Source organism: Neltuma alba, unplaced genomic scaffold, assembly GCF_004799145.2.
Source record: "Neltuma alba isolate B1F8T4 unplaced genomic scaffold, ASM479914v2 tig00010980_pilon, whole genome shotgun sequence".
Lineage (NCBI taxonomy): Eukaryota > Viridiplantae > Streptophyta > Magnoliopsida > Fabales > Fabaceae > Neltuma > Neltuma alba.
The window spans coordinates 1-19787 of NW_021635742.1; the positions used below are offsets into that span (position 1 = coordinate 1).

A 19787-nucleotide genomic window follows, 5' to 3' on the forward strand; every position below is an offset into this window, starting at 1 on the left:
TTGTGTACGTTGCTTTCTAGATATCATCCTTGTCTTTTATTAATGCTTAAATATAATTTCCCTTTATGTGATTCAGGAAGATGACTCTGAGGAATTTGAAGACATGACAATTTATCCAACAGATTCTGTAGTTGTTTGTGCATTAATAAAGAAACATGACTTTTGTCTTGAGGTAAGAAAATGCTAGCTCTGGAATAATCTGCTGTTCCGTCCAACATCTCCAATCTTCCTTATCAGATAGTAGATAAATGGACCATTGAAGTGTCATTTATATCTTCTCTGGCAGGTTTTGATACTTGAGGACTCGAATTCCAGTGAGATAAACCAGTTTATTCGCAATGATATTATAATCACAGCATGTCCACTCTGCACAGCTTGGTCGGATTCCCCTCTTAAAGGGGGAGAAAGAGGTGAGACCTGTTGACATTTTCATTGATACTTGAGGCATGCGTATTAGTTTTTATCAAATACATTTGTGTGGTGCAAAAGCACTTCACTCGTTTATGAATTATTCCTTCCCCCTTCCCAAATATAATCTCAGTATCTGTAGGGAAACAAACCTTGCAGAATAATGGTTTTTATATGCGATAATTGTTACTTTAGTATGCTGCACAAGTGAGGAATTAAAGTAAAAAGTCCAACTATTAGTTCCGTTCTGCAGGTGATTGAATAGGCTCATAAGTGCTTTTAATCATAGCTGGTGTAGACCATTAAACAATTTTTTTCAATGGTTAGGTAATTGTTTATCTGTGGGCATAACATTTGATATGTACTTTGTGACTTTAACCGACTCTCTTAATTGCGATTACAATTTGTTCACAGGGAACTTCATTGCTGTCGGTTTTGAGGATGAACCTTCCATCGAGATTTGGGACCTTGATATTGTTAGTGGATTGTGTCTATGAGATCACTAATATCTAATAAATTTGCTCAAACTGGGAGGTTGTTTTGCCAAGTCAAATTTAATTTTCTGTCGTTCTCAGGTTGATGAAGTAAAGCCATGTATGGTTTTAGGAGGCTTTGCCAAGAAAAAGAAAAAAGGAAAGGTTTGTTTCAGATTTATGATAATTGTGGATTTCGAATCCCCATAAAATCGTATTTGGCTACATTAATCTCTAAAAAGAAACATAGTATTGTAATTTAATAATAGGAAAAGGCTTATAATGGGAGTCTAGGTGGAAAAAATGCCTATGTGGTCATTTTCCGAGTATGGAAACTATGTGGTGATAGTTAGCTTAGCAATACATGTTCAGAATTTCAGATAACTGAGTCTTCAAATCTGCGCCTTTTGAAATCAGGATTCTGACACAAAACCTATTAATGGATATATATGTTTGGTGCTTTCGAACTTCATATGGTGAACCTTTGGCTAATGTGTATTACTAGATGCGAATCAAAATACAGATGTTTTGGCTTTACACTGTGAATATAGACATCGATGAAATGGTCTTGCATTTTGATGAAGGCTGTTTTATTTTAGCTTGGATGTTATGCTTGTCCTATATGAAGTTGAAAAAGTTAGACGCTAAAGAAAAGAGTTCTTGAGTGTAGATAAAGATCTGATTAACTCTGTATTTTCTTTGATTCTTTTTATATGTGAATTATTGTTCGTCCATTTAGCTTTTTCAACACTGGATTTTAATTCTCTAGATGAGCATATTTCTCTGATTTAGTTAAAATTTTCAATTTGGTGACAGAAATCCAAAAAGTTCAAGGATGGCAGTCATACTGATTCAGTACTTTCTCTTGCTTGGAACAAGTACCACTTCATTCAATTTGAATTATAATTCGGCGTTTGTTTTTCTGGATGCCTTTTCTAAGAGTTTTTTATGATTTTTTGGTCTCTGGGATCCTTCCTCCTCACACTGTTCCCTAAAACAATAATGCAGGAATATACTTGCAAGTGCTAGTGCTGACAAGCGAGTGAAGCTCTGGGACGTGGCTACTGGGAGATGTGACATGACGATGGAGCATCACTCAGACAAGGCAAGAACTTAGAACTAACCTCAAGAGGACCTGGCTCAATTTCTTAGCTTATGTTTTATTGATTATAAAAAAGTTTTTCCCCTCCTCTGTAAGCATATTTGGAACAATTACTTAGAATAGTGGGTGGGTTTTGATGATCTTCACCTCACAATTTTTATATGAATCCACTTTGATCACCTGGAGTGTTCTACAATACTCTTTAGATTTTTCAGTATTCTTAAATTTAAATATGCAGATATAGCTAACAGTTTAATGAGACTTTCTTGAGGTGTTGTTGGTCAAGTTCTACATTATTAAGGAGGGAGAAATATTGTAATTTAATTTTACAAGATTGATTTAGGGGACTTTTGTAGTTATCCTGATGCCTGTCAAATTCACTGTTTGAACTATCCTGTCAGGTTCAAGCAGTTGCTTGGAATCATTATGCACCACAAATTCTTCTCAGTGGGTCTTTTGATAAAACTGTAGTCATGGTAATGTTCTACTATCTCAAGTTAGTTCTATTTTGTCTTCCTATTATGTCATAATTGTATATTCATACGCTGAAAGAGAATGAATTTTTGAAAGTCATTTGTAGTTTCTCAGTTATGTCAGTACGTGAAACTTGATTTTATGTACGTTTATATATTTATCCATTATTTTTCACTATAAATTCGATGTTTCTAATGCTGTTACACTTAGCAGAAGGACGTAAGGATGCCGTCACATTCTGGCTTTAAGTGGTCAGTTCCAGCTGACGTAGAGAGCTTGGCGTGGGATCCACATGCTGAGCACTCATTTGTGGTTTGTTCTTTTTATTCAGTGCTTATATTTCAATGGTCATATTTCATGAGGGTTTGATGATATTTTTAATGGGTTTGGAATTAGGTTTTTCTAGGGCAATCCTGACTTGAAGTTACATTTTAGGTGAGTCTTGATAACGGTATTGTCAAGGGTATCGATGTTCGTGCTATCCAATCCAATTCAACATCTCAGTCAACTATTTTCACTCTTCACGCGCATGATGAAGCTGTTACCTCAGTATCCTATAATATATCAGCAGCTAATGTATGTATCTTCAACTTTTTGGTCATATCAGAATTCCTAATTCTTGGGTGCTCTTGTGTAACTGTGCTTTCTTGACATGTCTTCTTGCAGCTTCTCGCCACTGCATCCATGGATAAGACGGTAATTGTGAAGTCATTTTGTTATTATCCTGCGTCTGTATCTTATATAATGGAAGTTCATAAGTGACTGCTTATTTTATTTCGCAGGTAAAACTTTGGGATTTGTCAAACCAACAACCGTCTCATGTAACATCCTATGATCCTAAGACAGTAAGTTACATGGCTTTTGCCTATCGATTTCATTGTCCCCGATGAATGCCTTATCTTTGAATATAATAAGTCCAATAACTCGAGCAATACTGCTATTGAGTTATTGACACTAATACAAGACATGACTATTTAAGTGCAATTCAAGTGCTGAGTGTCTGATACTGATATGGATGCGTTATAACTTTTTGCATTTTCTCTCGGTTTCGTTAGGGACCTGTCTTCTCTATTTCTTTCTCAAAGGACGATCCTTTCTTGTTGGCTATAGGAGGCTACAAGGGAAAATTGAAAGTGAGTGTAATGTAATTTATTGTATTATTTTCTTGAAGATCATTAATTAATAACTGTAATACCTGAAAATTTGCAGGTCTGGAACACCTTACTGGATGCCGGGGTCTCGCAAATGGTGAAAAGAAATAAATAATAATGGTGGAAGGAAATAAATAATGGGATAAGGATATTTAGCAAGGATTTATGATAGGATATTATTTAGGATTTATTTAGAATTTTATTAATTTATTATTATGGCTGTATTTTGTTTCTAGTAGGTTTTCTTTGGCTTTCTAATTTGTCTTACTTGATATATTTAATTGTTTCCCATTTTATGATTTCTTTTATCTGAAATTTAAGTTAGGTTTTAGCAGGGTTATCATTCCGCAATGGTACTCCAAATTTAAGTTGCACTTGTTGAGTATGTCTTTCGGCAAGCCTTTGTACATGATCCAATCAAAGCCCACCGTGTCTTTGGTGTATATCAACTCTAAATTAGGTTACCATAAACTCAGGAGACTTCCACAACAATAGCAAGCTTCGTTTTGGGAATAGTTTTTGAAGGACCCAGACAAATCGTGTAAGAGAAATCAAGTCATTAAATCTCAAAATATTCTTTCATCCTGATGCCTCGTTTTGGGAATAGTTTTTGAAGGAATTGGAAATAAAAGTGTAAAAGTGAAAGTGGGATTAAAAGTTTGTTTGGCATAACTATAAAACTATGATATAATTTGTAACCAATGTGTCTGTTTATGTTGTGAAATGGCCTATGACACCTTTGATCAAAAAAAGAAAACTCTACTCATTTTCCCAAAAACCATAGCTGTGCCGTCAGCCACCGCAAAAACAATCATAATCCTCTAGTTTTGCACAAGTTTCGGCCATCAAACAGTCAATAGTAACTCAAACCAAAAGATCAAGAAGTGGAGGAATCAGCAGTAATTTAGCATACTCTGGATCGGCACACGTGTTTGCGTCTCTAAACACATGGTCAAAAGTGATCATCCAGTCTCTCATAACAAGAACGAGATGTCTAATCTTCTTGCTAGTTTCATAGAGGGAGTGATTGTGTGAGAATTCATGGTGAATATAATGGGCACTAGACCCTGTAAAGAGTCAAGCTGAAAGCTCTATGAGGAAGCTTGAGCCACTTAAAGCTCGACTCAAAACTTAGTCGCCAATTTCCATCATAAAAGATATATTAAAACTTTAAATTTTACCTAAACTCTAATTGTCAAATAAATTAAATAATATTGTACATATTAACAGCATAATTCGAACAATACATGTCAAAGATGACCGTCTAATTTCGCATGGAAAGTTTCCTAATTTTTTTTTTAATGTGTTGTAAAGAGGGTGAGAAGTGGCTCTTCAAGTCTTGCTCTTTGCAAAAGTTATAGTCATACTCTTCCGGTCTTTAATATAAAACCTAATTGTTGAGTTGGTTTTGGTCCTAAATATAAGACTCATTTATCATATTTATCAATTTTCTCTAAATTACCCCTATAAATACTTTCTCAACCATAATCAAGTAGAAGAGGGAGATAGGGTATTAAGAAAGATGATTATGGTATTTTAAGAAAAATGTGTCACATTTCTTATAATTAACTAACTTATCTAACTTCTTTAATTTAATCAAATTAATTAAATGGGTCTTACATTAAGGACCAGAAGAGTATATTTTCTTTTTCTTAAACCATGCCGTTGTGGCCTAGTGGTTATCTCACTTGGTCTCTTAACCAAGTGATCTCACGGCTAGCTGTTTACCCTTCAGTGGAGGCTCGCAACAGTAGAATTAGTTATAGCTACCGATAGTAAATATCTTGATGTGCATTAAAATAAAATTTCTTTTTTCTTAAAATTTTATTTTTGGGGCTGGTGGTACGAACAATGGCCAAGTTGGGGAATGTCCAGTCCAAGTTAATGCCTCTCCTATATCTGCCTCACAACTGAAGTATTGTCACAATCCGTCATTGTTCTTTCATTTCATTTTCACAATAGTAAGTATTCCCCTTCTCAGATTCATTGAGGGATCCATAAATAGACTCACACACACAAAATGCATGATCGATTGATCGAGTCCTTCATAATTAAGCCCTCTGTGTGTGTCTGTGAGAGAGAGAGAGAGAGAGAGAGAGATTCTTGGGCCATCTTGTGGCTGCTTCTTTTTCACCAGTCAGATATTCTCACCACAATTTGTGGTTTTGGTTCAAACTTCTCACCCAAATTACTGTCCAACTTGAAAACCACTTGCACTTCTTCACACATCCAATCAGTTTGGTCGGTTGTTACGTGGAATCAATTCATTCTGCGTTTAGTGTTAATATCTTTTCAACTGTGTTGTCAAAATAATTTTAAATATGATTAATACAAACCTTGATCTTTCAATTTGATCCTTATTTTGGTTTTGATCCATCAAATTTCAAATAATAGATTTTGGTCTTTTAAGTTTCTTTTCATTTAAAACATTGGTTTTTAGAATCTAATAAAAACTTGAACTATTTTGCCCTTTGAAAGACCAAAACCTATAGTTTGAAATTTGAGAGACTAAAATCAAAATGAGAACAAATTTTATAGACCAAAGATTATATTAACCCTTCTAAATACGTAACAAAAAGGATAATTTTAAATATAACCACAGATAAGTTGTGCTAACTTAACAAGTAATTTTGGGTTCAAATTTTGAGGATGTAATTGCATTAAATATTGGTTAAGAGATTTATTACTCTTCTTGTCTTTCTCAACCTGACCTAAATAAGTCAAGATCTAACATAAATTTTCAACATACAAGTGATTTGATACAACAAAGATAATTTTAAACACAAGACTGTGCCTTTATTAATTTTTTAAAAAAGTAAGGAATCGGCTTTTAATTAAATCAAATTAAATGTCATGTCTCACTCATAAGTAATCCCCCTGCATGAAAAATATGGAATCATGCAATGTTTATTATATCCTTGTTAAAATTTATGTAGATAGGAGATTCTTTTATAAGTTTGAAATGAGTCGCAATATTTATAATTTATAAATATAGAACAGAAGGAGTTTAATTCCTCATTTAAAAATAAAAGATTAACAGTGTGTCAAGTGGGTTGGGTGAGTAAAGTTATCTAGCTCATCATTAAAAGAAGATTAAAAAAACATAACCCAACATTTAATATTATAATATCTTTATGATCAAAGAAACTTTAAAAAGTACAAACCAACCTTCACATTTCTTAAAAAAAAATCAAAATAAAGGAAAAAGGATCATATTAATCACAAAGCAGCTTTGGACTGAAAATGATATGGAAATATCAAGAGACATATAATTAGAATGGAGGGCCCCATGTTTGCAAATAGAAAGAGGTGCAAAGGAGTGCAGAGTCAAAAACATGTTTGGATTCAATGCCCATAAGGATATAAATGATCAGAAAACAGTCTCAATCAGATACAAAACACAAAGTACATTCTCATCTGTCAAACGACATGTTTGGTTTCCTCACTTTCAATTATTGTTCCCTCCTCTCATATTCTTCATAAAAATATCTAGCTAGCTGGTCGTCTGCAATTTGTGCACTCCAAGCAGCTTTATATGCGTAATCACGTATAAATTATAAAAGAATTACAGATAAATTAAACCAAGAAGTTCGATGTCTACAACGTTTTGCATGTGATTTGTCCCTTTTTCTTGCCATGGTTTTATTTTAGATTTAAGGTACAAATATACTTATAAAGCAATTTGTAAATATGCACCTGACATTATAATATTCACTTGGATGCAAAAATACTCATTAATATTTCAAAAAGATGCACAAAAGTCATGGCCATTAATTCAAGCAAACATTGGTTAACTTTTAGAACATAAAAGAATATGGGACCTGCGGTTAAAAAAATTATTAACGTGTGCTTAAATTAATGATTATGGTATTTTTGCAGCCTATTTGGAATCTTCATGAGTCTTATTTTTACACTCAAGTGAACATTATGGTATCAAGGTACATTCATGAATATTTCATGAATAGATTTTTACCTAACCTCTTTATTTTATTTTCTTGTAATCTTAATGTAATTAAAAAAATTATTAACGTCTGCTTAAATTAACAATCATGGTATTTTTGTAGCCTATTGGAATCTTCATGAGTCTTATTTTTACACTCAAGTGAACATTATGATATCAAAGTACATTCACCAATATTTGATGAATAGATTTTTACCTAAACTCTTTATTTTATTTTCTGTAATCTTAATGTAAATAATATAACAATCTATAGATTTTATAATTTACTTTCTTTCATTGCATAGTAGATTAATAATAGCTCTTACCCTATACCAGACGAGGTGAATGTTGGCACCTCCTCTAGACGGCTGCCTAATAGTGAAAAGTCAACCACTTCACTTGATAAGTGCGGACCTTTTTGTTGGTAACTTGAGAAATAATTTTTCTCTTTAGGATGATTTGATTAATACTAATAAAATCACTTGTAAAATAATTTTATAGTAATAGTGTACACTTAATGTTTTACTAAAAAAAATTACTGAAATTATATTTTAAATGTTGATGAAATATTCTAAATACTGACATGTTAAATTTAATTTTTAAGATAAGAATGATTGTTTTGAAAAAAATCATAATCTAATATGAATAGAAATAGAGTTAGAGGATTAAAAAGATACTTTTTTTAAATTAAAGGGTCTAGTTAAAATATAAAACATTATCTAAAGTGAGAGAATCAAACCTACACTTTTATCTAATTTAAAAGATACAAATATTTAAAGAAGAGATAAGGTGCTTAAATATCCTAAAGGTATTCACGAAAGAGCACCTAGCACCTGAAATTTTTTTTTTTAACTCTTATATGCTTTGAAAGTTATTTTCATAGCAAAAATACCATGGCTATTATCTATCGTTAAATTTGACTGTTGAATTATACAATTTGACCAGTGTTTTTAGTGATTAAACTAAATGGTGGATAATAGTTCATGATAGAAATGTTACGAATAACACTTTCAAGATATATAAGAGCTTAAAAAAACTTTTAGGTGCTGAATGCTGCTTTATATATACTTCTGAGATATTTAAGAATATTATCCTTTTAGAAAATTAGAAGAATTTAAAACAAAATATTTCTAAGTCTTTTGATTGATCTTCAATTTTTTTTTTCCTTTTCTATATTCCATCCGTCAAGTTCTTATCATGAGATTGTCTTTCTAAACAAGATAAGATAAACAAAAATGCATAATAACCACAAACCAAACTTGGACCCAAAATGAAAGGGGGAAAATCTACACGCACTAACTAGAGCCGGTAATATGGGTTGAACCCGCTGGTTAAACCCGTCAACCCGCCAAAAGAGGCGGGTTAGGGTTGGCCTTTGGTCAACTCACCACCACCTGAAAAATATGAGCCCACACCGCCACAATCCGAGCTCGCCATGGGTCAGTCGTGAACCCGCCAACCCGCCTAATTTTTTTTATTAATTTATATATATATTAAAATATTAGGAGATGGGCCGGAAAGGTAGGAAAAATTTATATTTGAACTTGTGCTTTATCATGTTTGGAGTTTGAACTTTGAACAATTGTATATTTTGTATTTTAATGTATTGTAATTTTGTGTGAATGCTTGTAATACTTTAAATCATTTCTGATTTTTTTAAATTTTTGATTATTTATAAGAATTTTTTTTTTAAAAAAAAAATCTGACGGGTTGGTGGGTTGACCCGCCAACTCACCTTAGTGGGTTAGGGTTGGCAGAATACCAACCCGTCAGAAAACGGGCCCTTTGAGCCCGACCCAAATAACCCACAATCCGCCACGGGCTAACCCGCAACTCACGGGTTGGCCCGTTTTACCAACCCTGGCACTAACAGTGGCAGGGCCCCACGTTTACCGTCGAAGGAGGCACATGGACTTGAGCTTCAAAAATATATTGTGACTTCATTCCAATTGAGATTTAAAAAAATAATACTACCTCTGCTTCTAATTATAAAACTCAATTTGATTTTTAGTTTAGTTCTAAATATAAGATTTTAATTTATTTTGTCTCTTATATTTATTTATTTTTTTTCCAAACTATCCTTACTTGTATTACATTAACTATAATCAAATACTACCATAATAATCACATATGGAAAAATTTTACTTCCTCTCTCCACTTCTCATTTTTGAATTAAAATTTGATTAGGTCAGTTTTAATATTTTATAAACATATTAATACACTTTTAAATTATTAAATAAATATATAAATGGCTCAAATTGTTAAATTTTAACCGTTCCTGTTTAAATAGCAACGAAAAATATTTAAATTTATAAACTGAAATTACAAAGCAGAAATTGGAAATTGAAGTACAGAGAGAGATCTGATTAGGTGCTGTAAAACTGAGGGTTCGCGTGGTCGGAAAAAGGGCTCGCGATCGTGCAGGATATTTTTAAAAATTTGATGAGGGTATTTTTGGAAAACAGGTGCTATTTTTTAACGGTTAACTAATTTAACCAACTTTCTTAATTTCTTCAAATTAGTTAACTGGATCTTATAATTAGGACCGGAGGTAGTATATATAATCTTGTTACTTCAATCAACGATTTATAATCAGGTTAAAAAAATTATATAAAAATTAAAGATAAACCAAGTTCCGTGTGTGAATTGTAAAATGTTTTGCTCATGATTTATCTTTTTACGCCATTCTTCACCTAATAAAAGAAACTCACGCACTCATTATATTCACATAATATCAAACATAAACCCTCGTATTTAAGTAAGACTTAGAAGACGCTTAGCATTATTTAGGCTAAATCACTCCGAGTCTCCGGCAACATTTGCCCATGACTTGTTTTCGTTGGGTTGTATCTAATCGATACTTGATGAATTAGGGCTCAAACAGACGTATGTTCTCTCATCTTTCTTTTCTTTCTCTTTATTGTATTTGCTGTATAATGTGATCGGAGTCTGATCGGTGCTCTAATTTCCTGTGGACGAACCAACCAAGCAAATAGAATCTACGTATACCCAAAATGGTTCAGTTTTAATAAAAATTAATGCATATTTATTTAGATGGGGTGACAAATTTGATAAGGATGTGGGTTACGTCTAAATAACTCAAATCCAACGAAGCTATGGACTGGCAAATGTCAGATTTTAGACATAGAAACACTAAGGTTGGAAATCTACAGCTGTGTCCGCTGCATTTCATTTTCAACTTATTAGATTATCATTGAATTTGATGGTACCATGGCCAACCTTGTCAAATATATCAATATTTATATAACTTCATCTAATTAGGCTTACACAACTAAGATATTTTATTCCCGAAAAATCAGGATATGTAAATTCATTCCATGCATTGTTTATTCCGTAACTAACTTTTATTATTAGCATAGTTATAACTCACTTTTAAATCCAAAACTTCCATTGGAATTTGATTTTATGATTAAAGTATATTAAATATATGGGTTTGAGTATATAAGTCTTCTCCATGTGAAATTATAAAAAATTATTTTTTTAAATATGACTATCTGATTAGGTTAGATTTAAGCATTGTTGAATCCAACTAATGATAAGTTTCCCAACAACACTTCCTATGTTCACACGGATTCAAACTCAAAATCTTATACTTAAGCTATCCAAGTCCCTTCCCATAGGATTATTGGTAAAATTACAATATATATATATATATAATCTGTATATATACTCCTCCGGTCCTTATTATAAGACCCAATTTGACTTTTATTTGGTCCTAATTATAAGACCCAATCTATTTTGTCTCTTATATTTATGCATTTTTTTTCCAAGATAATCCTTCTAATAATGATAGTTTTAGCCAATATACTTAATTAGCAAGGATATTTTAGGAATGACAATACTTATTTATTATAAATAACCAACTTAACTTACTTCCTTAATTTCCTCAAATAAGTCAATTGGGTCTTATAATTAGGACCGGAGGAGTAGTTTATAAATAGTGTAACCCATCCTAAGTTTCATTCGCTCTAGTTTAATACATTAGAAGAATTCAAAACTCTTAATATCTGCCTACATTCCACCTCACCTTGATCATGTGAATTAGCTTTACGTGGCTTAAATAGCTATAATTTCCTAAATTAGGCTATTTATATAATTCTAATAAGGAAATATTTAAAATATGAAGCAAGTCCAAAAGGGGAACTGATTGGGGGGGATCAAGTGGAGAACAAAACAGTGATGCGGCCAAGGTCATATGCAAACTTAGGGAAAGATATCGAAGTTTGGGGATGATGTTGATTGAGTTCATCACACAACCCATGTGAACATTTCATCATGTTGCCCATACTTGTTGGGTCTCTCCCCCACCCCATAAACTTGAGGTCTCTATTCACTCTCTCCATCTCCTAATATCTTTTTTATGGCTCACAATAATTCCTTTACCTAAAATAGTAAAAAACATTAAAATCAAAATATTAAAAAAAAACTTCCTTTAGTGAGTCTCATGTGATTCAGTCCTAGCCACCTATCTATAGAAAGCAAACGTTATTATTATTTTTTTTAATGAAAAGGCAAACGTTATTACTTCTTCATATTTTCAATATTGGAGCTTGATAACTCATTCAGAGAGAATAAAAAAATTAGTTAAGCTAATGTAATTAGTAAAAATTTCATAACTAGTTAATAAAAAGTTTTAGTGTAAAAAATGACAACAAGTTTCATGCTAATCACTTGTTAGTGTGATTTTTTTAGTAATTATATTCTTTTTTGGGGATTGGTAGTAATTTCCTCTAAAAAAATTATAAATTCAAGGGACAAAAAAAATTGAGATATGATATTTAGGATCAAGATAAACTCATCTATCTTATATTTAGAATTGGAGGGAGTATTAAATAATAATAATAATAAGTGAAAAAGCTATTTTGGTGAAAAAAGATATTGCCACCTTCTATCTAGCTGTAGCTCACTGAATTGCAAACTTTGGGGTGCAAATTTGGATTTGGAGAAAAACCAACTTTTACTGACAATCATGTATTTGGTTAGAAGAGTCTTCTAAATATTTTGATCTTGTTTTAGTAGTAAGTTTCAATTTTTCTGAATAGGAATAGAGAAGAGAAGACAGGTTTATTACGTAAAAAAGAAGAAAGAAGAAGAAGAAGAAATGAAAAGTTCCCATAAGTAATTGAGTGTGAGAGCCAAATAAATGGAAAGATTCATGTTTGTTTTGAGAAGAGATCATGGAAGTTTTGAAATGAATAAAAAAATAATATTCTTTTACACTATAAAATAGATTTTATATTTAAAATTGGAGGTATAGTAACAAAAACAAAGAGAAGTGCAGTTAGAGCTACTACTTGAAAATACAAGTCGGATTATCCATTCGAATAAATTCATTTGTAAAATTAAATACACACATATTGCTCTTGGTAAAATGTTTTATCAAATGATTTTACTTTTCACGTATGATTTATGTCTTATATTCTTATGAAATTATATTTCTAAGCAGTTAAATAAACGAAAATTCATTATATCACAAGCCAATCTTGGACTTAGACTTAAAAAGAGGATAGAAGAGAAATACATGATGGTTTGGAAGGGCCCCATGTTTGCTATAGGAGGAGGCACATAGATGCGAGTGCCTAGAACATGTTCGGATTAATTCCTTTAAAGATAAACAAAATCATAGAAAACAATCTCAATATCTAAGTACGTGTTCATCTATCGACTATTGAAATATCTAGTTGCATAAATTTTATTACTTTAATCAGCAACATATAATCAACTTAAAAGAAATTATTAAAAAAATTAGATATAAATTAAGTTCAATGTGTAAAACGTTCTGCACATGCTCTGTTTTTTCCCTCTTTTTTTGCCCTGATTTAATTTGTTTACATGCAATGTTATTTGTCTCACTCATATTATTTTCATTATATATAATTTAAATAAATACTTTATTTATTTAAAGAATTAAAATTTAAGTTTACACATCCTACTCACATATTAAAGTTGGATATAAGATAATATTAATTGCCTTTCACTTTCACGGTATTGTGCATGGACATGGGATCATCATTATAAAACATAAAACTCAAGGCACTTGGTCTATCAGTGGATTAACTAGACTACAAAGTAGATGAACAGAGTTCGAATCCCACCTTGATAGAAAAAACTCCTGCTGAGAGGTATTCTGATTGCAAAGTCTCAATCCGAACTACTTGTTTGCTCGTATAGCTGGTAATAATATTAAAAAAAGATGCAGACACTGAGTGGTAATAAAAAAATTCATTATAAAACATAAAATTAGTAAGAAGTTACACCATAAGTCATTAATAATGCGGCTTATTTGAACTCTTACAAGCATGAGACCTTATCTAATTGGAAGTAAAAACTCAGTCAAAATAAGATAGAATACGGAACAAAAATTCTATCTGGTAATTTTTTTTAAGATGAGACACGAGACAGGAGTGTCCCGATCCTGTATCATCCCATTAACACACTTTTTCTTATTAGTAAACATATATGGCAGAGCCAAACTTAATGGAGCATCAAGTGGAACAAGGGGCATTGGAGAAGTCATGCAAAGCTTAGGTGAATATATATATATATATATATATATATATATATATAAAAGTTTGGCAATGATGATCAGAGGCCCATGTGGAAGCGTCATCAATTTCCCATACTAATTGCTTCTTTCCCCCAACCCCTCAAACAAACTAGAGGTCTCTGTTCACTCTTTGGATCTCCCTCTCTTTTTCCTGGCTCACAATAATTCCCAAACCAACCAAATATATATATATATATATATATATACACGCATTAAAATTAAAATATAATAATAACAGCAAAAACAACAGTAATAAAAAGCTGTCTATTGTGTCATGTGATTCTATCCTAACTACCTCTCTACAGAAACCTAACCAAGCACTGTTGTTGTTATTTTTTTTTTATTGAGTTATAAAGGGAACGAAAAAAAATCAAAACAAAAAATAATCAATTGTGTACCTATCATCAAATTTAAAATAAGTTATTGTCCTGATCACTTATAAAAAATATAATCTTTTATAAATTTTATATTAATATATTATTATATTGACTATACAATGAATATGTAACTTCATATGGGGACAAAAAGATTATTTATAAAAAAATAGATAACATGATGTTTTTATAAACTTTATGTTATAATTTAGCCCAAGAGATTACACAAAGTCTGAAATTGAGTCATACTATTTATAGCTTATTAGATTTTTTTTTTGCAAACTATAAATTAATAGATTAGATCTTATGTACCATTGCAATGAATTTGAAAATGAGATTTATTATTTGTGATATAAATAATAAAAAAACAAAGGAACAAAAGTATATTATTAAATAAGGATGGAGAAAGGTGGTGAGAAGGTGATCCGTGTCCTTTGGCCAGCCTTGAAGGGAATATGATATCTTGAAGGCACATCTGTGCCCCACTTTACGTATCTGAATAAGTTTGGAAAATAAAATATTCTTGATCTAAATATTTAATAAGTAAACTCTGAACGATTAAAAAAAACCCTTTTAAATTTTGATATAAACATATTAAGTTATCATTAAAAAAAATTTTATTTGGAATTTTAAATATATTTATCTTTATAATTAATATAATCTATTATAATATTGAATACACGAGCACATACACAATAATACAATTATTTAAAAAAAAGAACACCTTTTCCCCAACGGCACACAACTTCAACTTGTGGCTGACATTTAATGGATTCTTTTCCGAAAAATTAAAATGATTGTAATAACCAGGAAAAGCCTTGCCATGAGTTGGATCTAACAAGCAAAATCTAGATGCTTCATTGTCATTACCCAATCAAGTCAAATAATAAATAATCTACGCACTTACATTCATTTTAATAATTTTTCAAATTAAATAAATATTATACGTTCGAAATTTATTTCGTCAAACTCTAAACACTGACCTTACTCCTCTCATGTTGTTTATAGACAGAAATAATTTTTTTTTTGTATTTTTAATATAAGTCATTTTGTTAAATTTATCACATAAATATACATACTAGCTTGAAAAAGAGCTGCGCCTGTAAAAGATATGTTGTACTTGAGTCCTTAAATAAATTCTGGGTGCTTTAAAAAATTAAATTTTTAATCAGGAAATTTTAACCGATTTCCTTTTTTTAAGAAAATTGGATGCCTTTACTTTGAAGTAATTATGATGCAAAAATTTCTTGACAATATAATTTTAAATATCAATTATTATGTATTTTACTCAAACATGCTTTTTTCCGCCAACCCATAAACATACGCGATATCATGAATTATATTGTCACGAAGTTCATAAATTAATTATACATAGATATTATTTCTGTTGCAGTTTCAATTAAAATATTATATTTAATTTTATGTATTAATTTAAAATTTGTCTCTTGACTAGTAATAATAATAGCAGCAGAGCGATGAGGTAGGAAGCAGTGAGGCTTAGCGTTGAAGGTAAATAAAGGGAGGTGGAAGGTGAGGTGGAGAAAAGGCGCAGGGAAGCTATTGTGGGGACCACACAGTATGATACGATGCATGGATACTCTTTTCCTCTGTTCTTATAACCATCCTGGGACTCAATTATATGGATAAAAAAGTTAGATAAAATTTGTTTAAAACAATAAATATGTAAAAATTAAAATATTTTTTTTCAAAATACATTTAATTAGAGCAGAAAAAAGTGTAAGAAATTGATTAAGAAAGTTATTAAAATAAAAATAATTATGAAAGAGGAATAACATGTGATGGAGAGATGATGGTTTGGAAAATGAGATAATGAATATATTGAGCATTAAAATAAATAATTTTTTACAAAAATTTAAAATTTTTTGCAAATGTTACTTATATTTATGGATAAGAAGGGAATGATAGTTGTTGCTTATTAAAAAAAAATAGAGTGATGATCTAATTAGAAGGGTAAGAAAGATATAATAAATTATTCACATCTCTTTGAAATTTTGATTTTGTAAAAATTCTGCCTATTTATGAACTATGAATATTGGGATTTTTTTAATGGAAAAATGATTTAAAAAATCATTAAAATTATAAAATCTCAAATCAGGTGTGTTTATAAAAACGTATTATTATTATTTGAAAATTATCAAAACCTGTTAAATGTTTTAACAAATTCTGATTTGAAATTTTGCAATTTTTACTGTCTTCACTTGTCATCCTTCCATTTTTATTGTTATATATTATATTTGAAATTTGTACCTAAAATTTTGTTCAGGCCAATATTTTATATAAGAAAGTTTTAAGTAAATTATTTGTAACATGTCAAACAAGGTTTATATCTCACCAAGCCTCCCTATCGTCTGACTCCTAGCGGTTCTCGATGTTTCTAATTTTTTCTCTCTTAAAAAAATACTTCAAAACTATTCGCCTCTTTTTTTCTTTTTTTCCCCCGCTTCCAAGCAATGGCCTAGGACATCACGCGCTCCGCAAAATCCTACCCACAAATAATACTACCATATTAGAACTGATCTCATATATATATATACTCCTCCGGTCCTAATTATAAGACCCAATTAACTTATTTGAGGAGATTAAGGAAGTAAGTTAAGTTGGTTATTTATAATAAATAAGTGTTGTCATTCCTAAAATATCCTTGTTAATTAAGTATATTGGCTAAAACTATCATTATTAGAAGGATTATCTTGGAAAAAAATGCATAAATATAAAAGATAAAATGGATTGGGGTCTTATAATTAGGACCAAATAAAAAGTCAAATGGGGTCTTATAATAAGGACCGGAGGAGTATATATATGGGAGACAGGTCCCAAGAGAATTAAATACAAAAAAGTCCCTTGAAATCATAAAATTATTCTGAAGTTTCAAGGGACTTTTTTGTAATAAATTTTATTTGTTTAATTACCAAGTTACCATTCTTCTTCTTTTTTAAAATTTGTATTGACAACTGAAAGAGCAGTGGTTGACAACTCAAGGTGCAAGGATTGACAACTATCACGACTGGTTTGACAACATATTTTCTCAGCATATTACACTATAAGTTGTCAAACTAGCCACGATAGTTGTCAATCCTTGTATCCTGAGTTGTCAACCACTGCTCTTTCAGTTGTCAATACAAACTTAAAAAAAAAAAAGAAGGGTAATTTGGTAAGTGAATAAATAAAATTTAATGCAAAAATTTTTTTGGGACTTTAAAATAATTTTATGATTTCTTTTTTTGTATTTAATTTTCTTGAGTGGGACCTAATTGCCATTTTCCCTATATATATATATGTGTGTGTGTGTGTGATACTGTATCTTTATTCCGAAATATTTATATAAAAACTTTACTTTTCAAGGTTATTCTATATTTTTACCAAAAGAAACTGGATTGGTCCAATCAAGCCAACCTGACTCATGCCAATTGCACTATAAAGGGAATCATATATTTACTTATTTAGGGCTAGAGGTATTATCAAGAAGATATTTGACTTTAGAAATTGGGCATGAATCATGTGTTGCACATTAGGTTTTATTGTTAGGGACGAAAACAGTATTGTTTATAATTTATAAATTGTAGAACTCACAATAATTTTTTTTATATTTTTTGTTTATATTAATCTGTTTTATCGGAAAGTTATAAAAACTTATCTGAAAATTCATTGGTTCTATTTTGTAAGGATGAGAAGGGTTTTCTTAACCTCTTTGTAAGTTACATTTAAATTTTAATTGTACCTTTCATTTGTTTTCCAACAATTGTACCTTTTATTTACTGTTTATTGAAACAAATCACTAAAATACAGAGTATGCGTTAAATATGGTTAAAGTTGAAAAGTTATTAACTTTTTAAACAAAATTAATACTCCATCTGGTTCTTTTGATAAGATCTTAAAAATTGAATTGGTTTGATCCTTTTTATAAGATCATACTTGAATGTGTTTTTATCAATTTTATCCCTAGTTAATTTTTTATTTTCTCTCTTTGTTTTTTTTAACTCATACTATATTCTCTTTCATTATTTATCTTGTTATTAGTATTTCTTTCTTTTATTTGTTGTCTTATTAAATAAGAGTATATTTAAAAAAAATTAATTTTTACTTATTTATTATTATAACTACTTTTAGCTGTTCTTTTAAAGTCACATAATTTAGTTTAAAATATCTTACTACTTCCGATTTGTAAACTACAAACGAGGTAGGAGGTTGTATAAAAAAAAGATGAAAAAATTGCAAATAAAGACCCCTCAATATATAAAATGGCAATCAGGGACCCTGAATTTGAGAAATTGCTCACAAGGACCCGGTCCCAATTTGCAATTATGAAATCATGGCCAAATTACCAAAATACCCCTCTTTAATTTTTTTTCAAAAAAGAACACCACTGCCTCGCCGGAATCCGGCCGCCAGCGCCGGAGCTCTGCCACCTCGGCTGCCAGCCCCCGGAGCTCCGATGCCGGCGGCCGGATTCCGGCCATTGCTGGTGGCCTTCCTTTATTTTTTTTTGAAACTATTTTTTTTTTAAATTGGGGGGAAGTGAGGTTGGGGGGATTTGATCCCCCAACAAATTTTTGCTAACATTATAATACAAAAAAAAAATATAAGTTAACTCATTTACTCTTGTTCCAGGTGATAACAATAATACATTTGAAAATAACAAGTTCTGATTATAAAATAATAAGTCTGGGATTAAAATTTAACAACACGTTTTTTTTTTATAACAACACACTCTGTTGCAGGTGATAACAACAATACATTTGAAAATAACAAGTTCTGATTATAAAATAACAAGTCTGGGATTAAAATTTAACAACACGTTTTTTTTATAACAACACACTCTGTTTCAGGTGATAACAACAATACATTTGGAAATAACAGGTTCTGATTATAAAATAACAAGTCTGGAATTAAAATTTAACAACACGTTTTTTTAGAAAATTATTTATATTATGATTTTGGAAAATAAATTATTTATAACTTATAAAAATATTTTTAATATATTTATTTTTTCTAAAAAATACTTTTTAATCTATATATCTATACAACTCATTATAAATCAAACTACTTCTTATAAATTATAAAGCATTTATAATTAAGTATTTTTAATCTATAAATCATAGTATAAATTTTTATATTATTTCATTCTTTAAATATTAAAATTTATTATTAAGTATTTAAATATTATAGTATAATTTATTATTTCATTCTTTAAATATTAAAATAGTTTTTATATTTAAAGAAAAAAAAGTATTTTTAATTATAAATTAGAGATAAATTTCATTTATAAATTTAAGCAA

General features: G+C 30.4%; 1 protein-coding gene across 1 annotated transcript; it reads left to right on the forward strand.

Moving 5' to 3' along the window:
* Nucleotides 1-691: 691 nt before the first annotated feature.
* LOC114760464 (uncharacterized WD repeat-containing protein C17D11.16-like) lies at nucleotides 692-3993 on the forward strand. Its single transcript, XM_028949721.1, has 12 exons — nucleotides 692-735; nucleotides 823-884; nucleotides 984-1046; nucleotides 1698-1759; nucleotides 1890-1986; nucleotides 2385-2459; nucleotides 2671-2769; nucleotides 2893-3033; nucleotides 3124-3153; nucleotides 3240-3302; nucleotides 3513-3590; nucleotides 3667-3993. The coding sequence occupies exons 3-12, from the start codon at nucleotides 1005-1007 to the stop codon at nucleotides 3721-3723; spliced, it is 744 nt and encodes a 247-aa protein (XP_028805554.1). The 5' UTR covers nucleotides 692-735; nucleotides 823-884; nucleotides 984-1004; the 3' UTR covers nucleotides 3724-3993.
* Nucleotides 3994-19787: the final 15794 nt, after the last annotated feature.